This window comes from Aphis gossypii, chromosome 1 (assembly GCF_020184175.1).
Source record: "Aphis gossypii isolate Hap1 chromosome 1, ASM2018417v2, whole genome shotgun sequence".
In the NCBI taxonomy this organism is placed as follows: Eukaryota; Metazoa; Arthropoda; class Insecta; order Hemiptera; family Aphididae; genus Aphis; species Aphis gossypii.
Window position 1 is genome coordinate 12,387,945 of NC_065530.1, and position 20,021 is coordinate 12,407,965.

Consider the following 20,021-nt stretch of genomic DNA (forward strand, 5'->3'; position numbering starts at 1 on the left):
ATGTAAGCACTAAAATCATTTCAATCAAAAATATTTGAATAATTGAGAAAGTAATATTATTTAATTCCCTAATATTTATTATAAATACAGTCTAAAATGTGATTCTATTTTCTTTTATACCACTGAGGTTTTTAATTGAATATATTAGATGGGTTTTGGGAGAAATTGCTTTTCAACCTAGCCAAATAGCCAAATAGTTTTTCTAGCTTGGTTTTATTAATTTTACAAAGAGGAATTTTTTCAAAGGTCTTTTATAAAAGTATCCTTACCATCAATGCTCTATTTTCAAATATTTAAATATAAGTGTAAAAACAGATTAATACAACACAGTAAAAATTACTTTAAAATGCTTTTAATGATTTCTATTTGTTAAATGCTGTTAGTATTAAAATAGACTTAACATTTTAAAACAATGGGTCACGATTTTGTAGGAGAATAATTTAAAGGAAAAATATTATAAACGGATCATTTATCACCGTTTCCGAATGATCAGGGTCTAAAAGCATTATTTTGTTCATCGTTGCAATGAAACTTGAATTTAATTTCATAGTTAGAAATTGTACATTTAAAATTTTAACATTTAATTCAAAAAAACAATTTAAACAGCATTATTTTTGTAATGTAATAAGTCTTGTCAAGTTAAATCCCCTTGAAGACTTCACCAAAGTAAATTTTCATTGTTTTCTTAAAAACACATATTAACTTCAATAAACTAAAATCATAAATTATAATTTATTTAAAATACTATTTATATGAAGAAAAAGATGAATTATTTTAGAAATAATACTTACTATTTGTTAATGCAAACATAATGTGCAGAAAATTTACAATAATTGTATAATCTACAATGCAATTATTAGAATATCGAAAATATAACAGTAAAAACTAAATTCATAACCTCAATAACTGGAGGAACCGCGTAAAAATTTAATTTTTATGATTATTAAAATATATTAATACTAAATATATCTAAATAACAGGCCTAGTTATATAAAAAAAAAACAATAAATCAACATTTTGAATTTTAATTAACTTTAAAGTTAATGTTTTTAAAACTAAGTAATTTTCAAAAATACTATATAATGAAAATATGATACAGACTGTATAGTAGGTATAAATAAACTTTTTGAAAAGAAAAATTAAATTATGTATAGTACTAAGACTTAATAATTTAATTTTACCTCAAATAAATAAAGCCGCTGTCATTATACATATAAAAACGATTTAGTTTTTTTTTCATTCCTACTTATTATTCGGTTTAACTTTGATACATAAAAGTAAATAATAAAATAAAACCTTAAAGACATTTGGGTTTTTTCTGTTAAAAATAAAATTATTGTAGCTTTCAGATGTATATAAGTAGTTAAATATATTGGTTTATGAGTAAAAAAAAATAAATATAAATATAATAGTAGTAACAATATAATATGTTTTCTCAATAGAATATTTTATATTTAACATTTATTACAAATTCAATAAGCAATATGCCTATATCTATATAAAAACATTTATTTAAGTTCTCGAAAACCAAATTTTTTTTATGTAATCAACTTTAGGTTATATGTAACATAAATAATATCATTTATTTTTTTTGTCATCTCCATAATTTTATTCCATTCCATTTTATGTGTTTGCACTTTAACATTTTACCATCAAATATAAAATGTAATATTTTATTTGAATTTTATATTTCAAGAATTTTTTTTAATTTCAACTTAATAAAAATTATTTATACTGTTATACTTTGGATTGAATATTATCTCAAAATGTTCAAATAAATGAACAATCATCTCTGAATGAAAAAAAAGTATTTAATTTCATGTTGCATCGTTAATACCTATATTTTATCCTAAAAAAATATGTACCTATAAGTAATATTTACAAAAAGAAAACAACGGTCTAACAACTAAGAAGAAGAAACAATTGCATTCAAAATTATTGAAAATAGGTGTATAGAAATAACATTTGAAATATAACATATTAAAAAAAATTTTTAGAGATACTTCTTATAAGAAAAAAAACAAATCCATAACATACTCTTTAAAAAAAATTATGGATACCTGTCCAATCATCATTTCAATATTTTAGTTATTTTTTTTGTTTTATTTTGACAATGTGTACATTCATATATAATATTTGTCATGCGTTCTATCGAATTATACATAATAATCGGTATAAATATTTAAGGACTAGCCTCACAAGTCACAAAAAGTGTTGAGTATTGAATTTACAAAAGTTTATTAAATATGAATGAAATATTTACAAAAAAAATTAAATATTATAGAAAATTTAAATAGGTTAACTATATTATTAAAAAAAAAAATAATAGTTTATATTTTGTAAAGAATGAATCCTCTTAAATATACATGTGTGAAAATAATTGTATTTTTAAAACGTATGTATTAATTTATTAAATGCCGACGCCCAAAATTTTATTTATTTGTTCATGTTACTTAATATTTTCAGATAATTCAATTTATATTAAAGGAGTTTTTAAAAAAAAAATAAAAAATAAAATTATTAATTTATACTTCAAAAATACATAATTTATAGAATTCTGACTTTAATTTTAAATATGATTATAGTGATACCTACAATATTTCATGTTTAAAATTCCTAAATCTCCATGCTATAAATACTTAATATAGATATATTATTTTTTTTTAGATAATACTCACTTATAAATTATGCAATTTCAAATTTTTAAACGATACAAAAAACTAAAAATGTAATAGGTATTTCAGTTAAAAAGTATTACAAATTATAGAAAGTAAACCAATATTATTACCAAGTACATTATAATTTAAAATATAAAAATAATAAGACTATATACACGAATACAAATTTCATAATTAAATATTGTATAAAAAATTTTAATTTATTTAAAATATTTTAACGCTTACACAAGTATCAAGTATACCTTTAATATATAAAGTCAAAGAAATTAAAAGTTATTTATTTATTTATTTTTAATTGTCTCAATTTTTATAAAATATAATATTATTATTATTATTTTAATCATTAATTTTTAATAAAAAAAAGCCATTATTTATCTTAGAACGTAAATTGCAAATGAGGGTTATTTTTAATTTCAAAAATTAAAGCTTGTTAATTTAAATAATTTAAAATTTAAAATTGTATATAAATTAAATAAATAAGAATTCCTTACCTCCTGAATTTTTGTGATTTATAAACCAAGCATTATTTTGATTGAGCAAGAATACCGACAAAGCCAGTGGGATTAGGACGTTCATGATGCGACGTTTGTACACGAATGACTTAATCTTCTCACCTAAGGGTCTGTGAAACACTAAACTGCACAAGTAAACACAGCCCATTCTTATGCCTCCCACTTCTACTTTATTCTTCAATATGTTGCATTTTCATTCTCGTTTGCAAGCCTGCAGTTATAATAAAGGTCTTTTAACAACCATTAAGAGTAAATATATTAATTTCACGTTTATAGTAGCATTATTTATTGGTTTATGTATGCAATTTATTTAATAATTAAAAATAATCATTACAATATTTTGTAAATAATAAACTAATATTAATATTTAATATTTATAATTTTAATTTATAAAACAATAATGGTTTTAAATTTTAAAATTGTATACTAAAATATTTTTATAATACATATATTTAGTAGGTATAAAGTGTTGGTGTTACTCATTTTAATTTATATTACTGAACCAAACAATTTATCAGTATATTTAAAATGGATTAAAGTAAAATAAGTAACTAAATAAAATTATGTTGTATAATACTAAACTTATGAATTAATAACTATAAGATCCTACTCAGAATTGGTTACAACTATCTACTCATTTGAAAGCATTATTGTAATTTTTTATTTCAAGTGGAACTTGGTTTATCCAAAATTGGTAAAAATTATATTAAAATGTATAACCATATTTATTTTGTATTTTTAATACTTTTTTAAAATATATCTTTAAGGATTAATTCAATGAATTTTTCTAAATTTTTTTTTTATTTTTATTCTTATCTACAATAGTTATTTAATTAAACGCCAATAAATATTAGCTATAGATTTTTTTATCATTCATAATTTAACCCATAATTCTAACTCATTTAATTTAATAGTAATAAATATATAAATTTTTATTTTATAATAACTATTATATATTTTAAATATTGATGATATTATAATCTGTTGTGCTGTCCATCTAGTTCATGATAATGGTGGGGGTTCAGTTCCAAAATCATGTATTACAGTCGACAAATTATTAGTATCTACCACCGATTCGATTCTTCCCTTACAATAAAAACAAACACGTGAATAAAGAATGTGATGATTTATACATAATCTGAAAAAAATAAATATAGTTTGTATCAAAATGTAAAATAATATGTTCAAATTAAAATATATGACAACATCGTGATTATTTTATGTCTTATTTTTCATATTTATTATACCAATAATAAAAAACGCTGAGTACCTAGATTTTGTATGAAACAAAGTAACAAAACTTTATATCATATTTATGTATAATAGTGTAAATGTGTGATTCACGAAGTATGCTCATACTCACTTTATCTCTTAATAATGAATTATAAAAATATAATTAGGTAAAGACCATATTTTCAAATTGTTGAGAGTTTTGTACTACTTAAAGAAAATCCTGTAACGATACAAACCTATATTTTTGAAATGACTACCAGCGATATTTACTGTAAATTATTCAGTGAATATTTTGAAATTTTTTATATATTTCATTTGAACTAGCAGCTTTCCAGTTATCAAAATGTTTATAATATGAACAATGGTCTTTAAATATGATTCTACAAAGTATAAAAAAAAAAAGGTAAGCAATTAAATACCGCTTGCTAGCGCCCCCTCTATTTTCATTAGATGTTGAGTATGGTTCATTGTTATGGGTATATTGGATTTAAATTCATTGATATATTATTGTAAATGAAAATCAATTCTGAGAAAAAATAGTCTGTAAACATAAGTAACTCAGTATATATTATCATAATATGTTTTATTAATATAGCTATTAAAATTATTTATGATACTTTTAGTATCGCAATAGGTTGATTAATTTTTTCCGTAAACATTGCATTTATAATATTTAATTATTATAATTATTAAATTATGGATTAGTAATACCTTACTTTAAATATCATGAAACAGTATGAATAGGTTCATAGTATAAATAGATGATATTTTAAAGTATAAGTCTTTTGAAAATTGCATTACGTATAGTAAAATTCAAGCGAAAAATATGCATAAAAGTTTTAATTTCCCTTGAATAATGCTTTTGAAATAAAAGAAAATACTTAACATCGTTATTCATCATTTAACAGATAGTTTCGTCCGAATGTTAATTTCAAATATAAATAAAAAAATAATTGTGTTTGTATATTTTCTTACTTTCTTAAATTTATTAGTTGCAGTATTAATTATTTATGAGGAACATTTTATTAAATGTTCATAACTTAGTAACTAAGGCTTAATTAAAATAATTAAAGATTTTATGAATATTTTGCTACGAAATATTTATAGTTTTTAAATTCTTATAAATTTTGACAAATTTTTGACAAACATTTGAACTTTCAATGCATATATAAAATAAATGTGCATATTTAATTTTATAATTTGTATACAAATATAAGAACAACTTATGATGTGGAATCTTTTATTAAACTTTCAAAAATGTTAATCCATTCGTAAATTTTTTATTGGCATTTATAAAAAAAAAACCGAACATTATTTAATTAAATATTTTTAAATGATAATTAAACATTTAGTGAAAATCTCAAGTTCCTACAATTGTAATAATAAAACCAAACAAAAAAAACTTTTTTAATTTTAGATTTTTTAAAGAATTACGAGTAGTTTTTTATTTTTGAATTAAATTATCAACTAAATTCAATTTGCTACCTACCAGAAATCACCTTCAAAGTTCTAAATTGAAGCATTTTTACTGCCTCAAAATAAAACCCATGTCATTGTAAAAACAATACATTCATTACTCCGCTCAAAATCTAAAATATGATTGTATTACATCTAGAATTTTTAATCATTATTAAAAATTAAAAATAAATAATTAGGTAATATTTAAATTTTTAAATTACTGAAGTCACCAAATTTTCTAAATCCCTTATCTCATAAACTAATGCTAACGACTAACGATTAGTTTTTGGTTGACATAATTTTTAGAAAAAAATCTGCTAAATAACTGCATTATTATAGAAAAAAAGGTATGACTGATAAACTACCCTAAAAATTTTTAAGTATAATATTAGATATTGTATGCTCAAATTAACACTAAGTACAAAGATATCTACCTAATTAATTGGATATTCATCAAACTCGTCATTAAATGATAAAATTCATATTAAAACGTGTAAATTAGAAAAGTAAGTACATTATTATAATAGAAATAAATTCATAACAGTTAGATTTAGAATTCAAAAAAAGTGCTATTTGTTACTATACAAGGATTTATGTATAATGTACTTTCCTAAACAGTGTATTATCATTAAATTAATTTATCGCAATTACTTAAATGGCGGTGCTGCAAGCAACTAGCGTTATTATATAATTTTATTCTAGAAACTTTGATTCCCAAAACGCCTTCTCTCTCAAAAGAGGAGATTAATACTATATTATAAATAGACAAATCCCTAATGTTACATCATATCCCACAGAGACTTATTATGTGCCTTTTAGTTTACAAAAAATGTAGAATTTCTAATGTATATTGTGAGTTGTCGCAGATAAATTAATTTACATCGTCGCATTAGCTTATGTGAATAAGAAGTTAAGCACACGACTTTATATGCATTTAATAAAACCTGCTAACATATTTTTCGCTTTTGTTTATCATACTTTATAATTGTTATAACTATAACTTATGATTTTATGAATATTGAGTACAAATTTCAGGACTTTTTAAATTATGAATTATCATTACTATAAAGTTGAATATATAACTACGAGCTTACTTGCAGCATTGATGTCTACACGGTATCAAAGTTACACTGTTTTTATTTGAATAACATATTATACATAAATCCTCCTCATTTATGCTAGAAGCCATAGATTTGTGACGCTTCATATACCAATCCAAATGTTGATACATATCACCAACTTTTTCAAACTCTTCCTTATTAATATAAGTTTTATCTAGTGAAGACAAAATATGTTAAAAATTATAATAAATATGTACTGTAACTGTAAAACATAATTCATAAATTAATTAAAAATGTAAACAAAATTGAATTAATTAGCTATACAGTGTTTCACAAAGGTTTACTGCTATTAAATAGCTTAAGTATTGTAATATCTATTATTCCATCAGTTTACACTATTAAATTATTTTGTAAGAAACTGTATAGGTATCTGCTATAAAGAAAATTATTTAAATATATAATATAATATAAACAAGGCCGGATTTTCCGGGTAAGTATTTTTTTTTAATTAGTTAGCAAAACAACATTGATGTAAAAATAATAGAATTGTTCAAATATTTAAAATCCGTTAAAATATTAAAGCCTTTATTTTAGATAATATCTAGTTTTAGAAATATTAATTAAGATATTCTTTCTCTGCCTTTAATTTTCCTTAATATAATTGTTATAAATTTATAATATTCTTTAAACTAGATCCCAAAAATTTTAAATCCAAATTCACCAAGTACTAATCTCATATTTTTAAATTACACTTTATCGTTGAATAAATTATAATTAATTAAACTAAATCAATGTATTTAATAAAGCAGCTATATTAGGTGATTAAAAGTACAATGATAGTAAAATATAATTGAGGGAATATAAAAAATATATTTAATATTATATCATAACTCTAATATTAAATATTTATAAATAAATAGTGATTTTTTTATTATAAATACTATTTACAAAAATTTAAGGAAAATGGTTCATCATTTTCATTTTCTGATAATATAATAAAGTCCAATGATGACAAATTAAAATTTGGATCTGAAATCAAAACATCTGTAATTTCTGGAATACTAGAAATTTTGCTTGGTCTTTCAGCATTTTCTTCTGAAACTAATAAAATAATAGAAGTTATTTAAATATCTAAGAAGTATCTTAATCATTTTTAGTTTTTAAATCAATTTGATAGCAATTAAATATTTTATTTTTTTACCAAAAGTAAACTTATTTTATCTATCTTCTTGTTATTCAGTAATCATAATACATTATACAAAATGTATATTAAATACAAAATTAAAATATTTTTAGGTGCTATTGTTAAATTGTATATTAGGTTTATAATTTTATATAAAATATATATTCAGATAATAAAATTGCTTGACATAATTCTAAATAAGAAATCACAAACTATAGTTCAGTTATTTTAATTATAATAAATAATTTTGAATAACATCTATTATATACTATTTTGCAGTCTACAACATCGAGTTATAGACATTTTAAAACAATAGTTAAAAATGTTAAACTTAAAAAATGATTTTTATAAATCTTTTGAGTGTAAAACACATACATTTTTGTTTACTTATTTATATTGTTGTTTAAAAATATTATATTTTAGACGTTGGTCATATGCAATATTATATAAGATTTATTCAATCACCCTTTTTATTTATTTCACCCTCTAACATAGATAACAAAACACCAGTTGTTGCTACAAGAATTGTAAACTTATGTACACATTCCATGTATGGTAAAGATGATGCCAAAATGTGACTAAACGTAGAAGATGAAGCATTTATACGATTAAGAATTTGACATATTAACTGAAAAACACAAAACAAATGTATTATACTCTGAGAAAAAAAAATTCTAGTATTTTTTGTAACCTGAAATACTCTGCCAAGTGATCCTTCTTGGTCAATTATAATATTATTACGATCAAAATGAATCATCATTTCAATAACACGTAATACAGTTACAGTGTCAATGAAACTTTTACCGCACATTTTTAGCTTATTCATTTCTTCTGACGAAATAATAAAAGAATTATTGCCGTTTATATCTTTTATCTGTTAAAATTGTAAAAGTAACAACTTAAGTCTTATGTATAAAATGAAACTAATAAATGTAATGTATAAATGTCAACATAATCGTGCATACTTCATGGAATAAACTTATAAACTTAGAAAAAGCCGAGTTTAGATAATTCAAAGAGTTATTAATAAAATTAGACGCTGTTTCTTTGTCATAAGCTATACATTTTCGTATGTCATTTTGGAGCACAGTCGCAGGTGGTCGTACTACCAAAAAAAAAAAAAAAAGACAGTGATTATAACTATTGCAAGAAAGTTATAAAATAATAACCATTGCCCATGTTAGAAAATACAATTTCTTCAAGTGCTCCTTGTGTAGATACATGTTTATTTTTTAGATGAGGTGGTCGTGTATAACGGAATGCAAATCCAGAACCATACCAAATTAACATCAATATTAAATTGGTTTTTATCCATATTTCTCGCTCCATCGGTTTAAAAATTGATTTAATCGCACGCAATCGTCTAAAAAATATAATTTTTTACGCTTTATTAAACATATTTTCATTTACATATAAACCATGTATACTGAAACTGATGTTATAGTAATATAGTATATGCATCATAATTATAAAAAATAAAAACAATCTTTAAAATATTTGATAGATTTAATTAGTTATACTGTCAAATATTAAATCTTACGATTTTTCTGAAACTTCTTGAAGAAGAACAATTGATTTAGGATGTGTTAAATATAAAGTTATTCCTTGTGTTATTATTTCTCTTGATTTCGGATTAATTATTCTTTGGTCATTGACAATTTTCATTAGTATTTCAGCGATCAACGTAGCTAACCATTTTTTACCTAAAATTAAAATGTTTATTTAATATATCAATGTATAATTATTCTAACGTGTAATATTACCAACTATAATATCATCAAACGTCTGGGTTATGTTTGTATAATCAGGTAATAAAACAGCTAACCCTAACAGATTATCTATATAAAAGTGTGGGACGAATCTGAACAATTCTTCTTCTATGTCTGAACAATATTTCAATGTGTGAGAAATGATCATGAGAATCCATTCTAAAATTTGTTCATTTGTGGCTACAAATATCAAACTCTTCAACCAGGCTATATGTCTCGAGGATAAACATACTTTTTTTTCAATGTCCTAAACAAACATATTGTACATAATTTATTTTCTGTACATTTTTCAAATTTTAATTAAAAAAAAATAATAAATACTTTAAGGGTATGCTCTAAAACATCTTTGTTTTCATTGGTAGTTTTTAATTCATAATCTACTAAAGCATAATCTATTGATAGTTCGGCTAATCTTTCTTTGAAAGCTACATACTAAGAATATTATATTTAAAAAGAAAAAAGAAATAATATGTTAGGTACAACGGCCTTATATATATATAGTGTTATATCGTCTTACTTCAATTAATTGTCTATGACTAGCTACGTGATATAAACACATTATATTATTTAGTAGAACAGAAAATACATGTATTTTGTCAGTAGGTAAATGATCGAATGACAATATTCTATTCATGACAGCATCGGCGATATGGATGTTTGCATTTCTATCTTCTGTATTCCTAATGATTCTTGTTAAAATAGTAATTAAACCAGCAGCCGAATTGATCTCTATCACATCATCATCTATGTCGGCTTAAACAAAATCATAAACGCTACTATAACTATAGGTATGTAAGTTAATAAAAAATTATTGAAGAAATATCCCTTTGAATATTTTAAAGTTACTCTTAATTAACATTTCATGTGATACTTGAAGTTTAATTGCGGGATAATATAATAATTTATATGATTGAATAATATTGGGTATGAAATTGGCATTATAATATACAATTATTATTTTACATATGCATAAAACATTTGAATATTATTGTTTGATTCTGATAATGTATAGTATTACTAATTAATACTAAGTAAAGTGTAGTGCAACAAATTAAACTATAAAATTATATAAACTATATAAAAGTAACATTATATTGTGTGTTTCATAAAATTGGAAAATCGTGCAGTCGTTTTATGTTCCTAAATATTATTCTAACAGGTTTCATACTATTGTTTTATTTTTCCGTGAATAATGTTTAGTGTAGTTCTATATGATTCGAGCGTACACCTAAAATCCTCGTAACCTATACACACGCTTTATTTTTAATGTTTGGTGTGTTCCTCTTTTTTTTTTACATCTTTTGAACACTAAACATAAAAGAAAAATCAAACTAATCAATTTCCATATCGTTTAGGAAGTTTAGGTGCAGGGCAATATTATTGTACATTGTTCGAATCACAAAAACATAAATAAAACCGTAGTATTACCAGACTATAGTGAAAAATTTAAATCGGAAAACAGTAAAAATATGTAAATGTATATGAAAATATTAAAATTAACGTCAACTTTTCCAAGATTTAAGTCTGATAAAAAATAACTAAGAATATTAACAAATTAGATTATATGATTTTCCAAGTTTTAAATATGATAATACCAATAAAAAAAAAAAACCATTACATTTTAATAGAAAATAATACTTTTTATACAAAATATTACAATCAAAAATAAAACGCAAGAAAAGCACAATAATTTAATACAATTACAATTTAAAATGCAGTTAACTAAACTAACATTGAGTTATTTAAAAAAAAAAAAAAACCCCTAATGGCACACACTTTATTTTTTTTATTTTTTTTTTTTTATTGAAAACTTACTTAAATAATCTATACTATTTTAAGCAAAATAATTTTAAAAGTGCAAAAGTGATGACTAATGACAATTATATTATCATTACTTGTAAAATACGCTACGAATTATATTTATTGAATAAATTCTTCAGAGTAGAGTATAAGGACTAAAAATACTTTATAACGTCTATAATTTACAGCTCCATTCAAAAATTCCAACATGCAATGCATTTTAAATTTTAAAATACTAATACTATTTAAACTTAAATCTGCCACTCGGAATTATTTATTAAATGTACAATAAAATAATATTGCATTGACATACATAATCTTTCCATTTAACATAGAAATACAAAATAGTTAACTTTTATCCAATGTACACATTTTTTTATATATATTTGAATACAACTTTAAAATGCATACATTTATTCATATTATATAAGCAAAATAAAAAATTTTGTACTAAAATATTATTAAATCAAAGCTAATAAATATATAAGACAGAGTATTAACAACAGAAATCTGGTCACTGCTATCATAAGTTACCTTACTATAATTAAATATATCACTTGAAAAAATATTACTATCAATATCATCATCGTTTTGGCTGTCAGAGGGAAGTCCCAGTTTCGATTTGATAATTTCTTTATACATATTTTTCAAATAAGAAAATGTACCTCCTATTCGTTCGATTCCAAAAAAATTGTAATTTTCCAAATAAAAAATATTTGGATGTATTTTTAAGTCATTGACATCTACTAATTCTTCACTCAGTAGTTCACGTAATAAAAATGATAAACGAAAGAATGTACTCAACAATACTGGACCCGGTAGTTTTAACATAGGATCATTCTAGAAAATATAAAGAAAGTTTAAATACTATTTAAAACAGTTAAATCACAATATTCTTAATCATACATTATAAAGTATAAATAAAACTAATTTTTATTTTGATATGATGACTTATAAAATTATCATCGAGTATCAATATTTAAAATTATTTTTCTTAAATATAAGTAGATTACTTTTGTAATAATAAAACCGTTGTCGCTCCTTTCTAAAGAAGTTTAAATAATAATAGCTTAATGTAAAATCATTAATTACATTATTACAACTATAGAAAACTGTAAAGTATTTGATGTATATTATTATTATTTTATTATTATTATTATTTACGTCTTTATTTATTTTTTATATTTTTTTATATATAATATATCATATTATAAGTATTTGATAGACTATTTGAAGATCATATAAACAATTTTAAGTCACTGCTTGTCACTCCGTGGAGCAACAATTCTAATATAGGATTTCAACCATAACTATATGTTAGGTACACTAAATAAGATACGTCATTTGTATTCCAATAAGAATTAAAACCCTTTTCATAAATATTGTCCCAGTTAGTAATAATTTACTAAATTAATAAAATTTTGTTTGAATTTTTGAATGTTTTCAATATTCAAATAATACTAAATCTAATAAAATTCGGAATAAAAATTATTAATATTTACTCTCCAATAAATCATGTTTTCTTGGGTAAAACTTTGAAATCGTCTACTAAATAAAACTCTGGAGCTCACTATTGTATCAGTTTGATCATTGTCATTTAATAAGGTTTTAAGAAAAATTATCTGAAGTTTTTCTAATTCTGTTTGAATGAAAAATAATTAAATATAATAATTTATATTTAATATGATTTAGAAATAAGGATAATAAATTACGATTCAATAATTTTTTGAGTTTTTCGCTGGCTTCATTGTAAGCAGATTTAGATTTCTTATAATCCTGAGGGAAATTTTTTATCAATTTATTTTGCATATCTTCCGACAATTCTACATTTTCTATACTCCAATATACACGTGGTATCATTTTTTCAAGCATTTCATCAGACGGAGAAATAATGTGTAAAAAGTGAGCAAATCTATAAAACGATTTTTTTTTTAATGCATATTATATACAATTTCTAAATTACACAATGTGAAAATAATATTATATGTTAAACTACTGTAATATCTATATATAGTAATATTATAATACTATATAATAATATTTAAATAAAATAGATATTTCCCTATAACAGTGGCGAATTCTGACTCTGATGTATAGGCATGTTCATTTATCATAATGTATTATAGTTCTATTTAATTTATAACTAATAAATAATACACAAATTTGTATTAATTTATAAATAAGACTTTAATTTAATATATATATTATATACAATAGCACTTACTTAAATAATACTTTAATAATTGTAATTTAGACTTGACTAACTCTTTTAAATAAAATTAAAAAAATTGTCATTTACTCGTACACGTAAATTGTATAAATTACGTTGACGAAGCGCAACAGAATGAGGATGCCCGGGCGATTAATACCCGGCTGCTAGTAGAGGGGGTCTCGGAGTAACTGGTTTTTTTACAGCGATAACAAGGGTCGTATAGCTTGCCCACGCATGTATCACGTGCTCTGTCATTAAATGTTAGAATAAAGATAAACACGGATACCTAAACATAACAGAAATAAATGAATTAATGTAACACATTATATTTCTTTTAAAATACGTAATATATTATTGATTATAAAATAATTTTTGTATTTTAATTAATAACGTTTTTATTTCTAAGCATGCCTGGAGAATTCGCCACTGCCCTATAATAATAATATATTGAAGTTTTTCAAAATAAAACAACACTGAAATATATAGATAGGTATATATTTTATAAGAATAATTTTAAATAAGAGATTCTAATTACAAATATATTTGAGTATAAATGAATAAAATACAATATTAGTGATGCATTGTATTATCAAAAGCCACTGAGTCGAAAATCATAAATTTAAATAATATGTATGAAATAAGGATAAAATTTAACTTAGCTATACATTGTAACTTGGTAAAATAAAAAAAATTCACTTTATTCAGAACGAAAAACTATTTGATTAATAAAAAATATATTATAAGTTAACAAATATACGTAGGTACTCTAATCTGAAAAAGAAGTAGATATTTTTATCATCATTCATGACAAGTAAGTATTTTTATTTATATATATATATATAATATTATATAGAACAATAATAACTTATAAACTGTCAAGACATTATTTTGTTCTCAGCACTGAAGCAATAGTATATTAAAATAGGTAGAATACATTTTGAAACAAGAAGTTTAACTTTCTTATAACTCATTTTAGTTTTGAAATTGTTTCAGTATATGATCTTGTGTTATTAAATTATAAATCGTTAAGTATCACTAAATTCTTTGGTTATAAAATAATTATAATAATTAAAAAATATAATATTTTAATTTAATAAAGTGATACCTAATTTTATACTACGATGTGTCATCTGTATTGCGAGTATATTTTAGAATTACATATTATGTATATATATATACACGAACACTTAATTAGTTTATTTATTCCAAAGTATATTTTCAAAAAATTTATTATTTTCTTATTTACAATTTTACAAAAACTACTATTCGTACAGCCACATTCCTTTGTTAGGTATCATCTTTAAACATTTTTACAAATTTTAAAAATTAACATGGAATTTTTGATAACTATTTGCAAAATGTAAGTAAAGATTTGGAGATGATAGGATATTATTATGAGAGAAGAGTGGAGAACTACTTACAGATAAAAAAAAAAGCTACTTAGTGTGAAATAATAGTTTTTTAATTCTAATATAAGTAACTTATTTTCAAATTGTCGTAAAATTTAATAATATTATTTATTTAACAAAATTACATATATAATACGGTACCTAATGACAATACTCACGTTTCATTAATATTAAGGAAGGTTTAGTGATAATTATTGTTCAATATGGATGAGAGATTTATATAGTATTTAAAAGTATTCGGTCTAATTTTAGGAAAATTGTATGTATAAATGGTTAAGTTTTAACAGTAATGTTTAGGTCTAATCTAATTCTAAATTAACGAATTTATGAATATATAATATATCATGAACATTTATATTTCATGTGTTTTTTAAGCTCTAACACCTTAAGAAAAATACGAAATTTTTTCTTATCAACTTATATAATACATTTTCTTAACACTAAACCAATATACAGTAGAAACTGTTTATAATTACATTCAAGGGACCAAGGAAAATAGATTATAATAACCGTTTGTCATTATAACCAATAGTAGGACCACAGAATAAAACTATAGGACTCTATATAACTCCATGTAGGAGCTTTGCAGGGACTTTCAATCTAAGGTCATTGCAACTGGTGTCATTATAAACAATCTCTACTGTAAGTAGTTTACTGCTACAGTATTACGTTATAATTAACAATATAATTATTTAGTGTTAATTATTTGTTTATTATAGTAAGAAAACTGAGCTTAAATTTTTTCCAACTCGGTGTGATTAAAATGAGAATATTAATAATCCAGTAATTTTAGTCATATTTTCTTTAACATTGAAATGTAGGTATTTAAAATTGAGTTTTTAAATTAAACTGTGTTGATTTTATTTATTTTTATTGTTATAATTATATTTTTGTTTTTTATTTTAATAATTAATGTTAATAATATATGTATAAATTATGTTTACAGTTTCCTTCACTAGAGGTATTTGGTTATAAATCAAAAGCCGTGCTAAAAATATAAATTAAATTGCTATCTAGTAAAATATTTTATCAGTTACATTATTACTATAATTAATAAATCAAACAATACCAACGATGATAATATGATGTAGGTACATCTATAATCTATAATATAATAATACTATATATAATATATTGTATATTAATTATTAGAATATTTTTTCTTGAATTAACAAATATTTATATGCATAACATTATATAAGATAAAATATATTATTCTATTTAAGAAATAAGAAACGATTTTATAAAACAACTAAATGTAGTACCTATCTAGTGTTACTTTATAATCAATTAAGCCACACAACATTTAAAGTGCGAAGAGTATAATATTATCTAATTTAAAATAAAAGTACGTACTTAATCTTGTCGAAAAAAATATTTACAATTGCCTCTTTTCTAGTGTTGGTTTCTCGACAAATTGCAGTTAAAAGTTTGAGTACTTCTGATTGATGAGATATGTCAAATCGATTTCTCCAAGTACATTTAAAATCACAAAGTAGACAAAATATTAAATAATTCATGATGGAAACCATTCTATATTTCTAGACAATTGGAAAATTTTATGATTACTGTACATTTTAATTAGTTGAACTTTTAAGGCTTTAACCATACAACAAAATAAATTAATAAACACGTCAAATTACTACTCCATAATTAATGTTATACAAGCACAATTTAACATAAAATAATAAAAAGTATAGACTATAAGAAAAAGAAATATTCCTAAGAACCATAAACTTTTCATTATTTAAAATGTGTTCAAAGTAGTAAAAAATTCGAAATAATAAATATATATCCTAAACTAACAACTTAAGATAAAAATGTTAAGAGACTTTTTTTTATTAAATTCTAATATAAATATGTACATTTCAATAAAATGTCGAAAGCAGTAGAACTTAAGTATAGTTAAATACAAATAACATACTGATCCCGAAAAAGAATAGTTCTAATTTAATACTGTCATTATAATAAATTTGTATCTGAATTGTAAAATTCTAAATAGGTAACATAAGAGTATCTTAATCTCAAAACATAACTTTTAAATAAAAAGCTTAACATTAAGTCTAACCTTAGATCGAGTGAAGTTATTAATTGTGACTAACAATAATTTACTAACAGAAATCATCCTAAAATTCAAAGTTTTAACATTTTTACCGTTCTAAAAGATGCGAACAGCTGATACAAAAAAACAAAGGTACATCACAAACCCAAACATTCAATGCACGCTCAGAACCTAAATGTAAATATTAGTTGTGTTAAGTATATTTATAATCAAATTATCAACTTAATAAGTTATGTAGACTATATAATATGGCATGTTAAACATAATTATTAATCTTATTATATTTATTATTTTCTTATAGGTAGGCACATTATTTATCACGTTAAAATATAACTTACAGGTATATTTTCCCACATCAACTCAAGGAATACTATAAGTTTTTCAGGACTTCTTTTGTTCAAATTCCTTAAAAATAATATAAAGCAACTATCTACAATAAATTGATTTTTCAATAAATGCTCAAACTGATGAAATAATATATTTTTTATAATATTGTTAATTCTTATTTTGTCGTAGTGTTTCAAATTATTTTTCGTCTGAAATAGAGTCACTAGAATTTTAAAAACAAATTCGAATATAAAAATATAAAACTCACATTTTTTTTATTTAGATTGATTTGACTTTCGATTAGAGAATAAATATTTTTCTCAAGACGTCTGAAATAATTTATTAGGGCTATTGGGCTAGTAATTAAAGGTTTTGAATTCAATATTGGAAATTTAAATGGTCTCTCGCCCAAATTAACAACCACATTTTCTTCATCGGAAAGAGTTAATGCAGGAAAATACGTTAAGTTATCTTTGTTTATTAACTCTTCAACTATTACACCAAGTGATTCACCATTACTAAAAAAAATATAATATAAATTTGTGTATAGATATTTATATTTTATTTATGTTAGAATTGTTATATTTTGTATTAAATTGCAAAGTAAAAACATATCATGCATCAGTCTATATCTACCTAATAAATTACATTATACCAAATTCATGTAGAACCGATTTTGTATTGTTAGTTTTAATAATATGATATAGTGCACTGAATTATTATCAAACTGAAAGACAATAAAATATTGCTTATAGGTATATGATAAACGATAAAATATTTGCATGTAAAATATTGAAGTTCAAAATATACATAAATTGCTAAAAATTATAATATCATAAAAAGCGAAGTTGGTATAAATAACTATAAGTAATAAGAAAACTTAATATACACTTAAATTATAATGTCATTTATGAAGTGCAGTCCTATTTCAATATATTCTAATGTTTTTTACTGTAATTGGTTCAATCAGTTATTTTTTATTATTTTTTTGATGTACTTAAAAAATATATACTTTAAAATTTCAAAAATTGAGGTTTACATAAATGCATCATTGTTAAAAGTTGAATATACCTATATGGCTGTACATAATAATATTAGTATTGTTCAATCAAACTTTTATATTTTGTACAAGAATTTTTAATACGTTACTAATTTACACCAACGTATTATTATTATTTTTTCAACATCTACTTACCTAAAGAACGATTTTTATTTAAGCTTGATAGAAAAAAAAACTTAGGTAAATATGAAAAAAAAAATAACCTATAGTGTAAATTACCTACAACTTTTTCCTCTTTAACATTTTAATGAACCTGTGTTTTTTTATATTATTTGAACACCTGTTTAATTTAATTAAGATATTCTCACTTATTACAGTAAAATGTTTATTGTAATACTTGAAAAATTCTATAGACTTTTTTCCCAAGTCAATAGTACAACCAATTATATTTCCGACTCTCCATTTTCGACCGTATGTGCACGCATTAGACATATTCCACTTTTCTAAGCGATAACCATCAAAACCATACGAATTTTCTGTTTCTCCTGAAAAATGATAAGAATTATTTTATACTATATACGATATTCCTACTATATTATACCATATTATACTATTTATACTGTATTTTATCATCAATAATCCATAAGCTACTAATACTGTTTAATAGATTATATTATTTTTCGTGAAAAAATATCAAATACCTACTCCCAGCTCATCAGTAAATGCACACATCTGAGTAGCCCATCCTATACGCATCGGTCCATTAGAATTTAGTTGTACTTCATATTGATAGACGCCACCATCATTTTGTATACTGTGGATCGATTTCACAGTTGCCAGATTACTCCTAGAATATATCGTACCAAATTCCGAAAACATCATGTGTCCGTTTAAATGGCTTGAATTAAAAGATTCGACATTTTCAAAATACATTTTTTCTACGTTTAATAGTTCATCAAATTTTAATTTGTCAGCTAATATTTCCATATCGTCTTTCAACTTATCTTTGCTTTAATGAAAATTAATATTCTCCATTACAATTTAGATAAGACAAGAAAAAAAAATATTTTAACACTTTACTCTGGATAGACTTTTTCATTCCTCACCAACGTTTTTAGTTTGTTTTTACCGTCTTTTCCAAATATTTTAGTAACTTCTTCGACCACAGTGCTTACTAGACAAATTAATTTTAAAAATAATTTATTTAAATTAAACAAACTAAATGATAACTATTATCACATTTAAATTATGACAAAATTATAAAATATTTTATTGGTACGAAATTATAGGATACGTCTTAATCGAATCAAACAATGA

General features: G+C 22.4%; 2 protein-coding genes across 3 annotated transcripts in view; both read right to left on the minus strand.

Annotated features, from left to right (window-relative positions):
* Positions 1–4,275, minus strand: part of LOC126554987 (uncharacterized) — a 97,140-nt gene extending 92,865 nt beyond the window's left edge. The window contains exons 1-2 of one of the 2 annotated variants that reach the window (XM_050209967.1): positions 4,138–4,275; positions 3,170–3,401 (exon numbers count right to left, since the gene is read on the minus strand). In XM_050209967.1, coding sequence (XP_050065924.1) covers positions 3,170–3,338 — 169 coding nt within the window. In that variant the 5' untranslated portion in view covers positions 3,339–3,401; positions 4,138–4,275. Of the gene's footprint in view, positions 1–3,169; positions 3,960–4,137 lie in introns of those variants that run through there. The other variant, XR_007606753.1, reaches the window with a different exon arrangement.
* LOC126554909 (E3 ubiquitin-protein ligase RNF123-like) overlaps positions 4,082–20,021 on the minus strand; it is a 20,665-nt gene continuing 4,725 nt past the window's right edge. The window contains exons 7-21 of the mRNA XM_050209907.1: positions 16,672–16,856; positions 13,407–13,606; positions 13,197–13,333; positions 12,267–12,534; positions 10,412–10,647; positions 10,216–10,326; positions 9,889–10,141; positions 9,666–9,828; positions 9,295–9,488; positions 9,091–9,230; positions 8,817–8,999; positions 8,591–8,753; positions 7,891–8,043; positions 6,976–7,156; positions 4,082–4,328 (exon numbers count right to left, since the gene is read on the minus strand). Of these exons, the coding sequence (XP_050065864.1) occupies positions 4,193–4,328; positions 6,976–7,156; positions 7,891–8,043; positions 8,591–8,753; positions 8,817–8,999; positions 9,091–9,230; positions 9,295–9,488; positions 9,666–9,828; positions 9,889–10,141; positions 10,216–10,326; positions 10,412–10,647; positions 12,267–12,534; positions 13,197–13,333; positions 13,407–13,606; positions 16,672–16,856 (2,703 nt within the window). The 3' untranslated portion in view covers positions 4,082–4,192. The remainder of the gene's footprint in view (positions 4,329–6,975; positions 7,157–7,890; positions 8,044–8,590; positions 8,754–8,816; positions 9,000–9,090; positions 9,231–9,294; positions 9,489–9,665; positions 9,829–9,888; positions 10,142–10,215; positions 10,327–10,411; positions 10,648–12,266; positions 12,535–13,196; positions 13,334–13,406; positions 13,607–16,671; positions 16,857–20,021) is intronic.